General features: G+C 35.5%; 1 protein-coding gene across 6 annotated transcripts in view; it reads right to left on the minus strand.

Moving 5' to 3' along the window:
• TTC29 (tetratricopeptide repeat domain 29) overlaps window positions 1-18,616 on the minus strand; it is a 288,808-nt gene that overhangs the window by 72,106 nt on the left and 198,086 nt on the right. For all 6 annotated transcript variants that reach the window (XM_069855337.1, XM_069855336.1, XM_069855339.1 and 3 more), the window contains one exon: window positions 2,314-2,526. In XM_069855337.1, coding sequence (XP_069711438.1) covers window positions 2,314-2,526 — 213 coding nt within the window. The remainder of the gene's footprint in view (window positions 1-2,313; window positions 2,527-18,616) is intronic.

Genomic DNA, 18,616 nt, shown 5'->3' on the forward strand with positions numbered 1-18,616 from the left:
AAACGCCCCTTAAGGGATACCATGAAAGTCTCTTGAATTGTTACACATGGAAAAAGATGAGTATTCAAGATCTTTTATCCAACTTCTGAGCAGCACTCCAATAATCACCTAGGAAAAGTTAAGCTTGTAGAAGTGGACAGTTAACACCATCTTTTGAGAAACCAGCATCAAGATGACTTCTGAAAAATCTGGAAAGTTACATGTATTTTCATAAATTCAACTTGTAATATTTATCTTCTCTTTTCTGTTCCTTCTCACGTGTAAGATATGTTCCAGAGCATAGTATTTCTAGCTGATCAACGTCTTGCATTATATATAAAACACGTTCTAATACATACTATTAATTCAATATTGATCACTGGATGCATAAGGCTTTTTTAAATGTAATAATCTATGCCCAGCATTAATCTGTTAGCCAGTCTTTGAGTAGAAGTTGGGATAGATAGAATTAAACTATCAGAAGTGGCAAAAAAATCGAAAATATTTTCTAAATTTTAAAATAAGTTTTACCAGAAATAAAAATATGACTGCATAGGTAGATAGCACAACATAGTGATCTATAGAAAAGTATAAATTTTAAACCCATCCACACATGGACAAAGCTACATACAGCCCTTATACAGAACAAGGCGGCAATCAGGAGTAGTCAGCATGGATTTATGACAGGGAAATCGTGCTCCACCAATCTCATAGCCTTCAAAGATAAAGATGACTAGCTTGGTGGATTAAGGTAAAGAGGCGGATGTTGCATCTCTCAGTATTAGCAAGGCTTCATCTCCCATAATACCTGCATAGACAAGCTGATAAAGCATAGCTTGGATAAATAGACAGTGAGGTAGACTGAAAACTAGCTGAGCTGCTGGCCTTCAAAGGATTGTCAGTGAAGTCCAGTGGGAGGACAGTCACTAGCAGCGTACTCACAGATCAACATTGGCACCAGTGCTAATTAATACCTTTATTAGTGACCCAGATGGTGTGACATAGTATACCTTCAGCACTGTTTGCAGGCAATATAAAACTGGGGAGGAATGGTTGACCCACCGGGTAGGTTTGCTGCCACTCAGAGAGACCTCGGCAGGCTGGAGAAATGGGCTGATTATAGTTTCCCGAAGCTCAGGATATGGAAGTGCAAAGTCCTGCACCTGGAGACAGATCGCCCCAGTCACCAGCCCAGGCTGCGGGCTGACTGGATGGAAAGGAGCTTGGCAGAGAAGGACCTGTCTTTCCTTTTCCTGGCCAGCAATGCACACTTATGGCAAAGATGACTAACGAGCTTCTGGGCTGCATTAGGCCAAGAGTTGTGAGGTAATCTTTTGCCTTCTGCTCAGCTCTGATGAGGTCACCCCAGGACCGGTGTGTCCCTTTCTGCGCTCCTCAGTACAAGGAGGACATAGTGGAGAGAGTCCAGCTAAAGACTGCAAAGATAACCAAGGAACCAGGAGCGTCTGTCCTAGGAGCAAAGGCTGAGAGGGCTGGGTCTGTTCACGCTCCAGGAGAGAAGGCTCAGGGTGGATTTCATCAATGTGTAAAAGTTCCTGATGGGAGTTCGCAAAGAAGAGAGAGCAAGGCTCTTAGTGGTCCGTAGTAACAGGACAAGAGGCAATGGGCACAAACTGGAATTCTCTCTGAACTGAATGAAAATACTTCCCTGTTGTGAGGGTGTTTGAACAGCGGAAAATGATTTCCAGAATTGTTATGGGATCTCCACCTATTGAGATAATAAACATTGACTGGATGCAGTCCTGGACAGCCTGCTCCAACCGACCCTGATCACCAGAGGTTTCTCTTCCTACCACAGCTATTCTGCTATTCTGTAATTTTTTACTTCAGGCTTGCAAGTATTTACATGTATTAAGATGCACAGAAGAAATCTTGTTTGCTTATGATAGAAAACAGTTTTTTTCAAGTACTAAATAACTATGCAGTAACTAAGTGAAAAGGTAGTGATCCAGCAGATAGCATCACTCAAAAACTGCAAAATCAACAGTGACTATCCAATCAAAACCATTGAGCTGAGCTTCCATCAGTGACCTCGCTTTCTGATTACAGGTTCACTGTTTCATACTAATATTCCCATGAGGATGTCTTTTTTCAGAGATAAAGCTTTCAGGAATCTAAAAGATTCTTTGTTGTCAGCAAGAAGACATGCATTTCCGTTTTAGTGAGATCTGTAAATGTATTGATAGCATTTGTCTTTGAATTTTATAGGAAATAATCACCCAGTCAAACACTTGACAATTTCTACTTTACTCTTGGGAAAATCATAACATGCACATCAAATAAAGGAATGTGAAAGCATTATTTTCCACCTACCTTCTTTTGCCATTTTTAAAGCTTTTATTAGCGTTTTGATGGCCTGCTGGTGTTCTTTATTTTCTAGCATATTGTCTGCTAGTAATACACAAATTCTCCAGAGAAGCTCACATGCCAGTGAATGGTAAGCATGGCCTGTCTCATCCTTCCATGTTGTGCCCTCTGTTAGCTCATAAAATGCTTCATAATGCTCAGCAGCTTTCACGACATGACCTGAAAAATGCAATTCATAATTACAATAAGCGTAATCAACAAAATTTTAAAGTTATTAGTCTATAGAAATCTTCTCCTTAGAAAGTAAGTTGCAGCTATTCGTTTCACAGATTTTTTTTAAAAATCTTCAATATATAACTTACAGAACACTTGAAAATATTGCCAAATCTGTTACCAGTAATGCTGTAATTTAAACTTATCACATTTTAAATTAGCTTTCCTTTGCAAATTCACAATATTGGGAGCATGTGATCCCCAGGATGCAAAGTCAAAATTTCCAAGAAAACACCCCTATTATAGATTCATAAATACAGCCTTTGTGGATCTTTCATTTCAAAATCACATGTATACATAAATAATCACAATTCATACTATCCCTCAAGTTTCTTTTGCGATAATGAAAGCTTGTGCAAAAAGTCTTGAAATGTGGAGAATATAGGTACAATAACTGTAGGGAAAGAATATCTTTATTCCAACAAATTAATTGGCAGAAAAAAGAATTATTATGTAGAGTAGTTTATTCAGTTATTACTAGGCCAACTCTGGTGAGTTTATGCAGTAAATTTACTGGAAGAGCATTAAACACTAATAGATTAACTGTTGAGCCTGAAGTAATACACTAAGGTACTATTCAAATGTAAGTCACCCAATCATCTTGAAGGCAAAGGAAAGTTTGAAGATAAAGTTCAATTAATTTTAACATGCAAGTAGTTCCTCCCTCCTCTTTACCATTACCTGGATTTACCTCTGGGTATACATGCAATCTAGGAGGCTTCCAGGCTTCCTTGACAACGGAAATTCAAAGCCCCTTGAAAGAACAGAAAAGCTTCTCCTTATAGGTTATAGGTACAGAAAAACTGTTGGGAACCGAGTGTGACCATTCCTTTGTAAGTTTGCATCTGAGTAGGGGTGTGTGTGATGGAGCAATCTTGTCCCATAGATCATCAATGTATCATTTACTATTTCTATTAAAAGCTGAAACAGACAATAAACTAAGCTAGTTTAGATGTGTTCACAGTTTGCACCTCTTCTGAAACATGATTTATAAGGAAAAATTACTGTTTTGCAGACCATTTTTACAGTGCTGTATTCAAATTACAAAAATATCCAGGAAGGAGTTTTATTCCCAGTGGTAGGAAAAGAAGTTTTATTTACCAATTTCTGGAAAAGAAGACCTTCTTTAAGCATTACAATAGAAAATAAGGCTAGTTCCCCAAGGCTCCAACCAACCTAGAGGTAGCAGAACAGTTATGACAGATTGTTCTTACGAACTTAATTCAGATTTGTCTTTTGCATGTTACCCTTTTATAGCCAAGCTTTCAACTTTGCAATATAAAGCATAACTCTTTTCTTTAGCAGAATTTAATTTATTTTCATATTAAGCTTCTCTGATGGTTAAAATTAATTCAACTAAAATTGACTAACACAAGAAACTTCTCTTTTGAAGAGGCAACTGATTAAATGAGTTTCACAGACAAATCGTTCTAAGGCTCTACAACCTACACTTCCTGTAAGAGTTCTAGAGGACACAACAAAGTGCTGAAAGGCGAGTACCAGGTGAAAGGGAAGACAGCAAGCTTTATCCTGTTCCACTCTACCTAGGGACAAGTATTGAAGAGATGGCACAAAACATTAGAAAAACTCTTATTGTTAGAGTAGCTATCAGATCCTGTAAAGAGATAGGAAAAGATCTATACGTTCTTTCAAAGATATCACAGACATCAAACATTAAAACAGAAAGGCAAAGTGAAATTATCAAGGATTCATTGACAGTACATGTAACAGGAAACAGATGTAGACTTGTAAACCCCAATGAAAACTTTTGACTATTCTAAAGAGACTTCCAGTTTGAATTTGAGTTTCTGCCTATCAGCCCAGCTAACTTCTTAGGGCAAGTCCAACTCAGAAGTCAAGAGAATTCCAGTTATCCAAATTGCTATATGCAGCTATAAGAAATTAATTGAAGAAGCTCGCGTTGTGACAAATGATGGATACTTGAGTTGAAATTTCACGTCAGATCCACTTGGATACTCATAAAAACATATAGGCTCCTCCTCGGAATTCTCCCAATGTTTATTAACCAACCAATTATCCTTGTGAAAGGATACTGACAAATTTATGTAAGCTAGTTTCACTACACGTGTAATGGATTCTTTAGAATAGAGTTTGATTCACACAGAAGTAAAAGACTTCTAGTAAGAATAGGAAGCAAACAAGTAAATGGTATCACCTGGACAAGCAATTTGAAGCTGAACACAGCATGTGACTTTCTCCTAAGACTTTGTAATATAATCTCTTAACAGGACATATCATTTAGGTAAATAATACATGTAGCCTTCAAAGCTATTGTTTAGATTGTTAGGACTATCAGGTATGGTAATTGTTATCCAGGCTTCCTCACTTGCATCCCCTTGAGAAAGTTTCTGTCAGATCAGAAATTGAAATCCTATATTCCACATACCCCAAAGTTCTTCAGAGCTGACCTAACCATAAGAGGTGTGACCCGACAACTTTTCTGCCAGATCTCAGTGAAACCTCCTTAGAAATAACAAATCTACATCAAGCTTCAAAATGCAAAAGCAATATAACCTTTTTGGTAGTATTCAAATGGAGCCAAACTACATTTGGCTTCACTGAGCTTCCAAGAAAGTTTATGAAGTAATACAGTCTGCTCACGGAAATACCAAAGAAGATACTGAGCAAAAAAACCCCACAAAATACCCACTAGTTTGCTAAACGAGGGATAGATGAAATTCCTGACCTGAAAGCACTTACATGGTCTGGAATTTGCTTACTGAGGACTCTTTCAAGTAACACTAGCTATTTGGAGACCTCTCGAATTCATGGAAGGTAAAATGTTTTAGACTTCATTAGAATTCATTACTCCACCAAAATAATCTGAAATTCCTGTTCTCATTGGCAAATGACATATCAGCCTATTTATTTAATCCATGTTTCTGTGAACCTCAAATGTTGTGGAAAAATAATGTTTTCAGGGGCGATGGCAAGCTTATTCATTGTCACGAGTTGGTTCAGTGGGAATTAATCCGGCCAGTGCATTCCAGGTTTTAAATAGTGAACTACTGCAACTTTTAAGCACAGACATAAGAAGATGCTGTTTTTCAAGATTTTCAGACATTAAAATAACGTAGTAAGCCAATTGGAGAACATTTCTGAGAGCAAGAGTACTTTTATCTCCCCTGAGCAGTGACAATGCAGTTTTAAATTACTTTTATCAACTGAAAGAAAAGAAGCAAAAAAAGAAGAAAAAAGGCAAAATGAGGAAAACCAATAGTTTGTAGAAATGTATCTTTTATACCTCTAGAAATTCAATGAGAAAATCCAGAAGGTTTTTCCAGGAAATCTGTATTTGCAAAACGTTACACAAAGCAGATAGCTATTTTCAGTTGGCAACATTAACAGCAACTGCATATTTTTCTTTTCCTACTGCCATACAGAGATTATCTCAGTATATACTAAATGGGGTTTGAGAATCTCTAATATATATTCCCCATTTATAAAAGGAATAAAAACCCAGAAACATAACTCTTGCAACATATATATTACCATTACTAAAATGTTATAGTTCAATGTGGCTCAGGGCATAACATGAGAAACCTTATCTGCAATCATTTAATCTCAAATATTGGAGGTAAATGCCACAATATAATCTTGATAATAAAGAATCAGTTTTAAACAATGATAAGACATTACTCTTCCACTTACAGCATCAAGTTTTAGAAGTTACTCTTATTTTCATAGCAACTATGTATGTACGCACAAAGATTTGTGCTACAGTTTTCACAGAGTTGCTTAGAAGTAAAAAAAAAAATCTATTCATTCAAGCAAAAGAACTCAATATAATTTTGCAAACACTGAGGAGAAACGTTTTTACATTATCTAAAACTTCCTTTATAATTCCCCTTCCTAAAACCCACTCCAAGAGTATACATTTGTTGTATCAAAACAGATATCAAACCAAAAGGGTATATATGGAGACTACTATTTTGACTTTTTTTTTTAAGTAGAAAGATTGACTAGATATTAACACAAATGGGTTTAAATGTGAAGCTGCCATAAAAGCAGGCACATAAATGTAATTCTCCCAGCCGCTATTTTGATGCACATTTTTGATTCCATGAATATTTTATGAAATGGCCCAAACTAAAGCCATATAACATTCCTGCATTACTGATGCTAGCGCCCGTAAGCTACAAACATTAGAGGCATGATTGAGTGCATTAAAATGAACTCATTCAGCAGTGCATTGATTACTTGAAGGAGAAAAAAAAAAAAGTTACTCCCACTTGAGAAAACAGCACACAAATCTGAAGTTTTCAATACTGAAATTAAAGATAGCAATTTTGCATAATGCGGTATTTAATAAATAAAGGTGTGCAAGATTATCTAGAATTCTCCATATACAGTCCTGACACTAATTAGGTGAGATGTTAATTAGGTCCACAGATTGCTTTCAGTAGTCTACAGGTAATTTAAAATGTCACAATCTGCAAAAAGCAGTGACTGACCTGTTCTAGCTCCATGCCTCAGCAATACTGAGAGCACCTAATGATTTCCTTTTTCTATCAGCTTGTACATTTACTAATGAAAATAATGCAGTAGAAAGAATTGCACAAAAAAGTGACAGGTTCGTTAGGTACATTTCTTCAGCAGCACTAGTGTAAGCAAAAAGCACATTTAATTCTAAATTGTAAACAGCTGTTGACTTCAGATAATATTGCACATTAACTTAAAACAACAAACTAAAGGAACAAAAAAGCTTCATGTTTATTATAATCTTTCTAGATTAGGAAATCTTCTGTAATCAGTTATTTCACTGTACAATACAGACAAACTCTGCTTGAAGCAACAGTTAAAGGTTGGGGAAAAAGAATATTATTATTACTATTTTAAGATATATAGGCTTACCTTTAAGTTTAACTGATTGAACAACCCTATGCTCAACTACGATAATTATGATAGCACCGCTTGTATTGAAATAGTTAAGACTCGGCCACGGTTAGCAATGTGAGCCACTATCTGCACAGGTCATTGTCAATTTTTAACAGAGATGTGTTGGGAGGTGGAACAAAAAGCTCACAAGAATCATAAAACAAGGCTCTCCTTCAGTAAATAGTTGAACCACCCTGGAAACCTGAGGTAAAACTGAATTGTACAGAAGTCATAGTGACTCATCTCAGATGAAAGAGCTGAAGTTCACATGCCATCTGCAAAGGCATGACAAAAATTGTGGAAGAGACGCAAGATAAAACATTTTGGTCTCATAACTCTACAAGTTTCCTCTAAAAATACAACCAATCACCGGATTCAAGGTGAATATTTTTAAGACAAAGGATAAAAAGTTACTTTCATTTACTATACAGGTGCTGATAATATTTTTTCAGGAAGATTCCACAGGGAGTTTTAGCAAAAAGATATAGACAGTTTGTAAGAACGCTGTAACGAGTACGCTGGTTCATTATAGGTTATTCCAAGAATTTCCACAGTTTGACAATACACCATTAGATCCCTCCCTAGAGTCTAAACTGCTCTGGGTCAACTGAAAGCATGTTTCAGTAATAGAAGGCTTGAGGTCATAAAGGTGAAAGAAGCAGCATCACACAACCTGATATGGCATTGATGGACACAGACCGCAGTGCAAAAAGATGGTATCTTGACCCTTGTCGGGGTCAAGAACTGCTAGGCTAATCCGTGCTATTGCAGTTTAGGGAATGATCTGTTCTTTCTGCTGACATTTGTTAAGCAAATATCTGTTGTCTGAAAAGAAAAAACATAACTACAGGAATCCAGTGAACATTAGAGCATGTATAGTCTTATCTTCAGAGGATCTAGGTTACTTGCCTTAAAGCTCAAATACTCAAAACATACTTACACAAACCTCAAGGGCAGTGAACGATGTAGCTCTCACAGTAGGACTGTTCACAGAATGCTCTATTGCATCATCAACACATTATGATACTAAAAATACTCTATAACGATGTTGCTTAAAGGGTTCCTTAAGAGACACTTCATGGTAGAGATAATACTAGTTTCTCTGGTTGCTCTATCATGTCTTTCCCTGGTGCTGCCAACGCTATTGACTACAAAGGGGGAAGTGTTTCCTACAGGCAGCTGAAATCACAGCTGCTTTGGCAATAATTTATGATGGACCAGTAAGAGAAAAAAAAACCCTGCTATTAACTGAAGAGCCCATTCCAGAAGAGCAATAAAAGCAATAAATTGTTTCCCTCATTTAAAATAATTTTTTTGTAGCAATTACATTTTATTCAGATTCTACCCTATTTCCCTTACTTTTTACAGCTTCCAATAATAAATGTAATACCAGATGCATCTCTCCAGCACTGGAACTGTACTTCCGTGCAGATAGTCTACTTGAGAAGGATGCTTTGAGTAGCAGGTTGGACTAACGACTTGCCGAGGTTCCTTCCAACTTGAATTATTCTATGATTCTCTGAAGACATTTTTATTAACAGCTTCAAATGTTTGTTTTCTCTATGATTTCTACAGATTATTGACAACGGCTGAGGACCTGCAACCCTATCACCTTCCGGTCCCACTGAGAAGGCATCTCTGGAAACAGTACCTCGTTTATCAGTTTGCCTTCAAGCAAAGTTTGCAGTGACAGCTACCAGTTCAGCTGCAATTGTCCAAGACCTTGCAAAGCTTTGAAGCAAAAAAATGTTAGTGTGCGGGCAGCTTTGAATGAAGATCCATCTCAGTACCACTCATTAAGCAGTAAATAATTAAAATACCCTGGAACAGACAGGTAAAATACAAGCAGCAATGTCAGTAAAAGACATGAAAGAGAAGAGAGGGGAAAAAGAATTTAAAAAAGCAAAGAAATAATTCATTTGAAGTTTTAATAAAGTTTCATTTGCAGTCTTGTTTAAAGATATATCAGACTTTAGGGATGTAACCTAATTACATTTTTATTCTAAGTTCTATTCAAAGACCTTGGACGCTGAATCTTTAACACAGATCAAACAGTGTAATTTACCCATGGCTATCAATACTTTAAAAAGATCTCTTCATTAAATGTCATAGTCTTATGAACACACACATAAAGCAAACAGAGCAACATTTGATACCAATAACATTAAGGATGAACAAGACTCTTACAGAAACATGCATATAAACAATTCTCAAGTCCTATGCATTATATTCAAGTGTACATTAAATGCTTTTTCTAAATTTCTGATATCTTTCATAGTTCTACATAAAACTACTGAAAAAGTATTACTGTTGTTTAAGTATTTGAAAATGAACTTTACAATCACTTAAGAGAAACTAATTTAAGAGTTTTTTGCATAGGTCAAAAGTTTTATGGAAAAGGCAAATTACAAAGTTTAGAATTAGCACTATTGTACTTCTGTGAATATTTTGAAGAGCTTCTCATTACAAAGTAAGAATATAGACCTCTCCCCAGGTGTTATATCAGAACTGAAAGTTTCTTCATTTGAAGAATTAGGCTAGGAAATTGGCAGTGACAGTGAAAGGATTAAGGAGGCAAATCTGCTGACTTTTTCCTAGTGTAAAGAATATTATTACTTCCCTGTACTTGATATTAAACTTAGATTTAAATCAAGTGAAGGAAAAGTATGAAGGAAGTTTTTCATTTTCATGGTATTTATTTTCAGAAAATAAAATAAGAACCCTACAGCATTCTCCTCAAAATTCTTTGCCTACCTACACCTTTTTAAAATAAGGATAGAAAATACTTATATAGAGAATATTTTTAATGAACTCAACAGATCTTTTTTGCTTTCATGTTGCACGTTCAGAAGCTTCTTTCAGACTTTAAGAGTGTACCAATTTGAACTGCAAACATACCTAATTTCTATAACATCAATTCAATACTGTCCCTGCTAGTTCAATACCAGCAATGCCCTTGTAATAATAAGATGTCATTTATAGGAGAATTACATTCTGCATTTGCTTGAGGAGGAGCTCAATTATTTAATAATCCTTTTAAATCTGTCCTGGATTTATGGCTGCTTCTGTCTGCCACTGACTGACATAGAAAAAGCATCGTATCCGAAGACTTTACGTCCTAGAAATTTGCTGCCTAAAGTCTGAAAATTATGCTCTACAATCAAGTTTTTCCTCAGCTCACTTATGTATTAAATTCTTAAACAACCAGAAAAGAAACCCCAATAAAACTACTTTGTGTAACAGCGTAAGTGCAGAATAACAAAGAAGAGTTAGCTTCAGTTGATACGATGAAAATCAGTGACTGGAAGCGTTTTAAATAGTTAGACCAGATATGCCGAACTCCATGCCTCACTAAGGAAAAGCTTCTTTCTGTTTCTAAAGTTCCTTCATGTGCAAACTGTTTTTTAATTATATGTTCTTACATGAGCTTAAAAGACAAAATTTAGCAACAGGTATATGTAGCCAAAGATGTAATATTTGCAGACACACAAGTAAGTTTTCAGGTCTGAACTACTCCTACACTCTTTTTTTTTTCTGAAAATATTGTTTAGAATAAATAATAAGGAATAAAAAAGTTATCAATCTGGGATATACAGCCTTGGGGGGGGTATCATGATAAATCAATGATATTTGATTACTACTGGAAAAAGTCTGTTATCTAAAGAAAAGTTAAGAGTCAAGTGAAACAGACTATATGGTCCTTCCAAAAAATGAACAGTACAAAAAGACATTTCTGGTTAGTTTCCAGAGGAAGTAAGTCTATGAGATCATCCTGTCCTCCAACCAGACTTGGAATGAACTTCAACCAAGTTTGATAAGAAGTGATAAGAAGCCCTTAGGACAGTAAATTCCCTTCACTTTTTAAAAAAATAGTAGTCTGAGCACAGACGCTGATCCAAATTTCAGACAGAAAGATGGGCAGCGCACCGCTTGTGCACTGGCTGTTCAGCAGCAGCATGTTCATGTATAGCTTTCAATTTATCATGGTTCACACTGAACCTTAACAAGTATGAGTTACAGAAGCATAAAAGAAATGTTATTGCATAAGCATAGAAAAAAAAAAAAAAAGAGGTTAGAAGTGTCCTGCCTCAAAGGATATATATCTTCTAAATCCCTAGAACTGCAACTTTCCTTTAGACCCCTGCCATATTTTGACTATCACTCAGGTTTCCTATGAAAAAAAATTAAATGGGTATTTATATCTTCTTTTCACTTTCTGGTCCACATTAGCAAATATCCCATTATAAATATAAGGACAAAATAAATTAAGAGGCCAATACTTGATCAAAAATCACAAACTTATCTGGGTATCATAATTTTAAACAAAAAAGGTGCTTACAGAAAGGAATATCTAACACAGACGCAGCCAGACAAAACCAGAAAGGCCTTGGGTAGATGTTAGCTGGTAATTTAAGTTGCTTTTGTTCCTGAATAGAGAAATGGAATTAATTTTAAGTTGCTCTCTTCCACTGTCAGACCTGAACTCGCAAATACAGCAACGCGGAGACCTCTAGATACTGGTCATACCCTTTATGGTAGAAACATACCAGTATTAAATAGACAGGTCAGATGCAGCAATACCATTATCACTAACAGTTCTGAACTCCACAGGTAGCAAGGAAGAAATTTATCACTCTTCACAAATATTGTCCCACTGGTTTGTTTTATTTACCAGCTGTTTTTAATTTTACAATCACATTGTAAACCAGCACTTTTCATCTAAAGATTACACAGCACAATGAGGACTGGCTGTTTGAGTGGGCCTTGCAGACTTGCAACACATATTGTAGAAGGTATGTGTGGGCCATCCATCCCACATGTGAATTTTATTCTAGGTATACTTAGCAGTCTCCTAGCAGAAGACACTAAATTTTTTTGGTAATCAAAGTCACGAAATGCACACACAAAAACATAAGAAATTTCATAAACAATCTTAAGTTTTGCCTTTTTAAACCTTTTTAGTACTTCATTTTACAATATTAACATTATCTTTTTTATCTGAATACAAATTATTTCTGCCTAAAGGCAAACTAGTTGGGGAAATTCTGCTTAAATGTGCATATTTCCCCTGTATAGACACTCATGAATGTATGCCAGGTTTCTCTCAGTTATTTATACATTACAGCTTTTAACTGAAATTCTTAATTGAAATTGCCATAAACAATTCAAAATACAAAATCAACAATTTCTTAGCAGTGGATTAAATAGGACCTGTTAAGAACAGGAAAACAATCAGTTTAGACTTTTTCTGTTCCAAAACAAAAAGACGATGTTGTGAACTGCTTTAAGTTGCTGGTTACCAAATGTATCTAGTAATTAATACTTAGGTTTCAGAAGCTTGAATCAAATATCCTTTAAACCTCAACAGGAACCTTTCCATCAATTTCTATAATGCTTTGATTCAAAACTTTAATTCCAAGAATATAGCAAAACAATAGGTATAATTGTACTCCTCAATCTACATTTCAAAGTCTGTAAAAGCCCCATGGTTTTTTTTTTCTCCCCCAACAAATTAAATTTAACAAGTCCCTTGTGTTCAGTAGGACTTCCAACCAGAAAAGCCTGTATCAATTCTAAACTATGAAATAGATGTTATTTTATCCATGATTACAGATAGAATAATTATACCTTTCTCATAAATTAGGTCCTATTTATGAATATTTTTTTGCGGGGGAGAGGTATCACAAGTGATCAACTCTGGCATAACACTGCTCTGACTGAAAAGCAACAGGAGCCTAACATCACTCATAATCAAGGCAAAACTGGATTAAGCCTGAACACTTACAACCTCTCCATTAATTTGCAGAATACAGCAAATTTTTCCAAACGCCTAAGCTAATTTTAAAAGAACCTGATCAGGAATTCTTTAAGAATCACAATCTAAAAAACACAGAGAAAACTGGGCATATGGATTATTTGTGTGTTACAGAAATCAGCATCAAGATACCCAACATGGCTATTTGCTTTGCATTCTGTCTCTTTCTCTGACTAGCCTTTCTGGTCTGTATGCATTTCAGAAGAAGTATTACCTCCACTTTTGTTGATCCTTATATGCCAGCAGAATATAAATCCAACAACTAATTCAAAGTTGCCACTGCATTGAGATTAATGGCATATTTCTCATACATCTCACAGATCTTATACCAGGGGATATGTAGTTTCTGGTACAGCACAATTTACATTTGGCATTCATTGTGAAAGTTTTATTCATTGGACTCCACTGTGATACTTATACACTTCCTCAAAACTAGTTATTTAAATGTATCCAGAAATGTTTCCAAGCACTGTAACCAACAGGCGTGAAAAGGTGCATCTATCGGAATAAACTGTTTTAACCTTCAAAACAGTGTGGCTGCTTGCAAACTGCCTGTTAGGAAAAGCCCCTGCAACAATGCTATTTACTGAATTGCACCCATGAATAATTGTAGAGCAGAAAAGTCCAAGTTAGCACAAACTAAAAGCATGTACAGGACTACAAGCACCATTTTAGCTCTATGCTGTGTTCGGCGCTCACAGACACTCCTTGCACTGCCTTATTTACTCATACAGTAAAGCAACCATGGCCTAAGAATATCTACTTTTACTACTAACATCTGATAGGTAAACATTGAGATCCTTGCATCATTCAAAGAGGGGAGTAGAGATATTTATAATCAGATTGTAGCAATAATGTTTTCAATGCTTCCCCCAGAGTTCTCCACATTACTCTTCCTGCTCCGCTGTCCTGCATAAAACATACCACTAACCTATCTTTTCGTAAAGCTGTCCCTTAAGGGAAGAACACTTATGCACCTGTATTAGGTATAGGCCATCAGATACGTTAGTCAGGTATGTTTGAGCATCTCTCACAAATGCAAAAATTGCTTAACGTTAATATTGAAATTTTGGTATGTGAAGCCCTCGTTTTAAAACACCAGCTGTATTTAACTGCGTGTATATACGCACATACATGTCTCTTTCTAGATGAGTATGTGTGTGTGTACATATATATATACACACACACAAATGTACACACACATTTATAAACATCTGCATTACTTGCAATGGTCTCAATGGCTGCTTTTAGAACAAGTACACTCTCAGCTATATGTTTTTATTATGCTTTTGAATAACACAGAAATATGTTACAACTAAGTTAGATGTAAATTAGATTTAGAATGGTTGGACTTGATAATCTGGTGGGTCTCTTCCAACCTGGTGATTCTATGATTAATACACTTGAAGCAAATAGCTTCTCTGCATACAAATTCCTTGCTTGCCCTGGACTGATTTTGTTCCTTGTGTAAGTTATCTGGAACTTTGGGATGTAGATATTTCAGCTCTACTCATTTAATACATGATAGGTGTTAACCATTTAATATAAAACAATGAGCACTCAGATATTTTAAGGACGAGCACTAGCAATGTAAGAACCTATACAAACTAGCACTAGTCATTATGTTTACCTGCACACTCAGACTGTGTTTCTTCTGCAAGATATAACAGTGTAAACTTAGAGTTCACAGTTAACTTCAGCAGAATTTATGCTAAATATAAAAGGACTTTCACAGACTAATTTTCTTATTCTCTCCAATGCAGAAAAATCCACACACTTATAACCAATAATATCCTTTTGATTTGAATGTGTTTTTAGAAGTAAAATTCTTTTCTAAAATAAGTTTTTCCTAACTGTGATTGTGCCACACAGTCTGTACGTACTTGGATGAAAAGTAACGCTGAAGTTTAGGTAAGGAAAAAAATTAAAATACAACATCGCTTTTCAAATACGTATAAAGAGACACGGGCATGTTTAACAGCTACATTAAAAAATGTAGTAATAAAATTAATAAAATTTATTATCAGTCCCTCGAGGAAAGAAATTATGAGGCGAGCACAGTTCTTTGAACAGGATCATAACCCAAACACTCCTATAAAAATCAATGAGTAGCATCTCATTTAAGTAACTTGTAAACAGAAGTCTTTTTTTAGACTTTTTAAAAGAAGAGGTTAAAATTCCATTCTGGAAAGAAGTGTGACTAGAATCATATCTGCTCCAAGCAGAATGTTCCATTTGTATCTACAGCACACTACTCTAATTTTTTTCTTTCCCCTACGTATTGACAGCCACTACATACTGACAGACACTAGTCGCCTGCATCCAAACACCATGACTGAAGTCCACACTGCCAACATCTCAAATATTTAACTTTGAAGATTAATGAACATGAGATTATATCCAGCCTTTAGGACAGGGACCAGGCTGAAAGTCAAAGAACTTTAAATTTGATCACACAAAAATTACCCAGCAAATTTATTGATTTGCTTCCAAGGCAAACAACAATCTCTGCAAGTACATGTTTAACTTTATACTCCCAAGCAATCAGTCCTAAGCATATAGAGACAGCTTGCACGCACAAGTAATAAAAAGGATACTATTGACTGAGAGAACAGAAAAGCACCGGTACACGATATTTACATCTAAAAGGATGCACACATGAACTTCAGTAAGACTGAATTCTCATTCTTCTAAATTCTCCTGTCTTCCTGGCTGCACTATCATTAAATGCAGTTAATACAGATATGGTTATTTAAATTAGATGAAAGCATCATGTAATTACTAGGCATCATTCCCATCCTTGTGTTTATATAGATACAGATATATATTAATGCACACATGTCTATAAATGTATATATCCACACATGAAATGGGCACCTGACTCATCCAGTTTACAAACAAATTACATTGCACCATAAATTACTGAGAAAAATAAAAGACCATTTAATTTATAAACTGTATCTATTTGTTCTAATATAAAAAATAGCATGTTTAGAATTTTACTTACGACATCATTATTACTCACGGAATTTTATACAATGCCAACTCAATGTCTGCTCTTACACTTTTTCCGCAATGAGAACTTATTTAATTTTTCACCCGCTGAAAATAAAAAGTGCATGGAATAGATCTGCTGTCTTTTTCTCAGTGGTCCCTCAAAGCAATTCCTATACTTACTCTCACAGCTTCTTCATTTTTTCACCTGTCTCTATGGAAATAAAATATTTGCAAAAACCAGATCCTACAGATTCAGTGGAGCCTTACTCTGGGCAGTGAAAATGCACCTAGATTTATCTCTCCTTGCCAATGTTAATAAGAAGCCTCTCTTCTGGAAGTTTCTAATATTTTACAGCAAGAAAATGAAATTTACTCTCCTTTGAGCATCTGAAAGTGTATTTCATACCTTTATTTATGTACTTTCATAATGGGCTTACAGACATTTCAGGATTCAGCAACTTTTGTTTACACATCACAAAAGTTAAACGTGAAATTTTTTGTTAGGCAGTGGTTGGATAACAGTAGAGTCACACAGTACAAGTTTTTGAAGGTACAAATAGATAGGGATGTTCTCTTTCCTGCACTTCCTTATAATTTTATTTTTTAGTAACTGAAGGACAAAGTGAAAAGGTTGCAAAAAATCCAGCACTTTCAATCATTTTATTCTACTGATTATCAGACAGGTAACCTAATTAAGCATTTTTCACTCTAATTGAAAATGACTTGGTTGCAACTGACTGTGGCTTTAAATAAGAGCTATCTCATTTACTTGGAAACTGGATTTAGCTTAACTTCAATTTCTGGAACAATTCTGGAATAAATAAATAGTTAAACGGTTTATTCCCCAAGCATTTAGATAAAAACATGAAAATATTATAGCCAACAGCAATACATCAAGAGTAAATGTCAAAACAATCTTCTATTTATGTTAGTAAATTCTTTCTCATTGTCACAGAACTTTCTTTGTAAGCACTAGAGAGGCATAGTTCACCTGCAAGTATCGCTACATGAGTGCAAATTAGTCAGAAAGTCTTACACAGATATTGTTACTTCACTGTCAATATGGAAAAAGGTACATGGCGAGGTTCCACAGGTGCCCATTCTAGGTCCATTTACTACTTAGTATTTTCGTTAAGGATCCAAATTACAGGAAAGAAAAACTTTCTTTAAATGTTCAAGTGATACCAAACTAGGTAGAAGACAAAGTTCAAAAATCAAAACAATCTGGACTATTCCTAGGAACCAACTACAAAACACAGGATGATACTCAGTGCAAAAAGGAAGCAACATATCACATTTAGGGGGAACTAGCACGCGATTTCAGAATGGGGAACAGAACAGATACTTAACTGTTCCCCAGAAAATAATTTAGATATTAACAAGGACTATGAACTGAATGTGAGTATGGAATTCATCCCAAAACAATGCAGATGTCACACCTGACAACACAAATAAAATAATCAAACTTGTAAGGAAAGTAATCCTTCCATTTTCTTGATCATTGGTATGAACTCAGATTTTAAAACTGAATCCGGCTCTGCAACTTGCTGGCAAGAGGGATGTGGCAACAGTTCAGAGAAAAACAGTGTGAATGACTAGCAGTCTAGCAAATAAGAGGAAATATTGAAAAAGGTGTGATGTTCCAGCTTTAAGACAACATGGGAAAAAAACCCAGGAGAATAAGTTTTCAATTTGAAAGTTGCAGGTTATGCTTTATATCCTTTTTTTCTGTTGGGAAAATTAGGCCATCTATCAAGACACACCCATTCTGTCAGACATTTCCACAAAATATTTCCATTTTTGTGAATACTATTGTTTTTGGGTTTTTTTATAAGAAAAGCCATTCTATTTGAGAACCCAGCCACAAGCTGAGCCCAACACTGGAGTGGTTTCAATCCTCAAAGTCAAAGTTAAAAGCAAAACAATAATGATTATGCACAACAAATATCAGAAGCAATGGTTAGGCATCCAGTACACCTGGGAACTAGAACTCGAAAATTCAGTTTGGAAGGTTTTACTCAGTTACTTGAGGGTCAATCATTCCTTCTCTTCCTACAATGTTAAAGTATTTCATACAAACATAGGAAAAAAGCACTTTTTATACCCAGATTACTATATTTTATATATATATACACACAGAGAGAGAGACACAGACAGACACACACTCCTCTGCCATGAAAAGCAATGTATGCTTTTAAATATAGGAACAGGGTTCATCTTGACAAAAGAAAATAATGTTTTTCACATTGAGACAATCATTCACTGGAACAGCCGCCTCAATGATGTGGCAGAGCCCCCAGTTGCTGGATATTTTCAAGATACGAT

The sequence above is a fragment of the Phaenicophaeus curvirostris genome, chromosome 4, assembly GCF_032191515.1.
Source record: "Phaenicophaeus curvirostris isolate KB17595 chromosome 4, BPBGC_Pcur_1.0, whole genome shotgun sequence".
Classification (NCBI taxonomy): domain Eukaryota; kingdom Metazoa; phylum Chordata; class Aves; order Cuculiformes; family Cuculidae; genus Phaenicophaeus; species Phaenicophaeus curvirostris.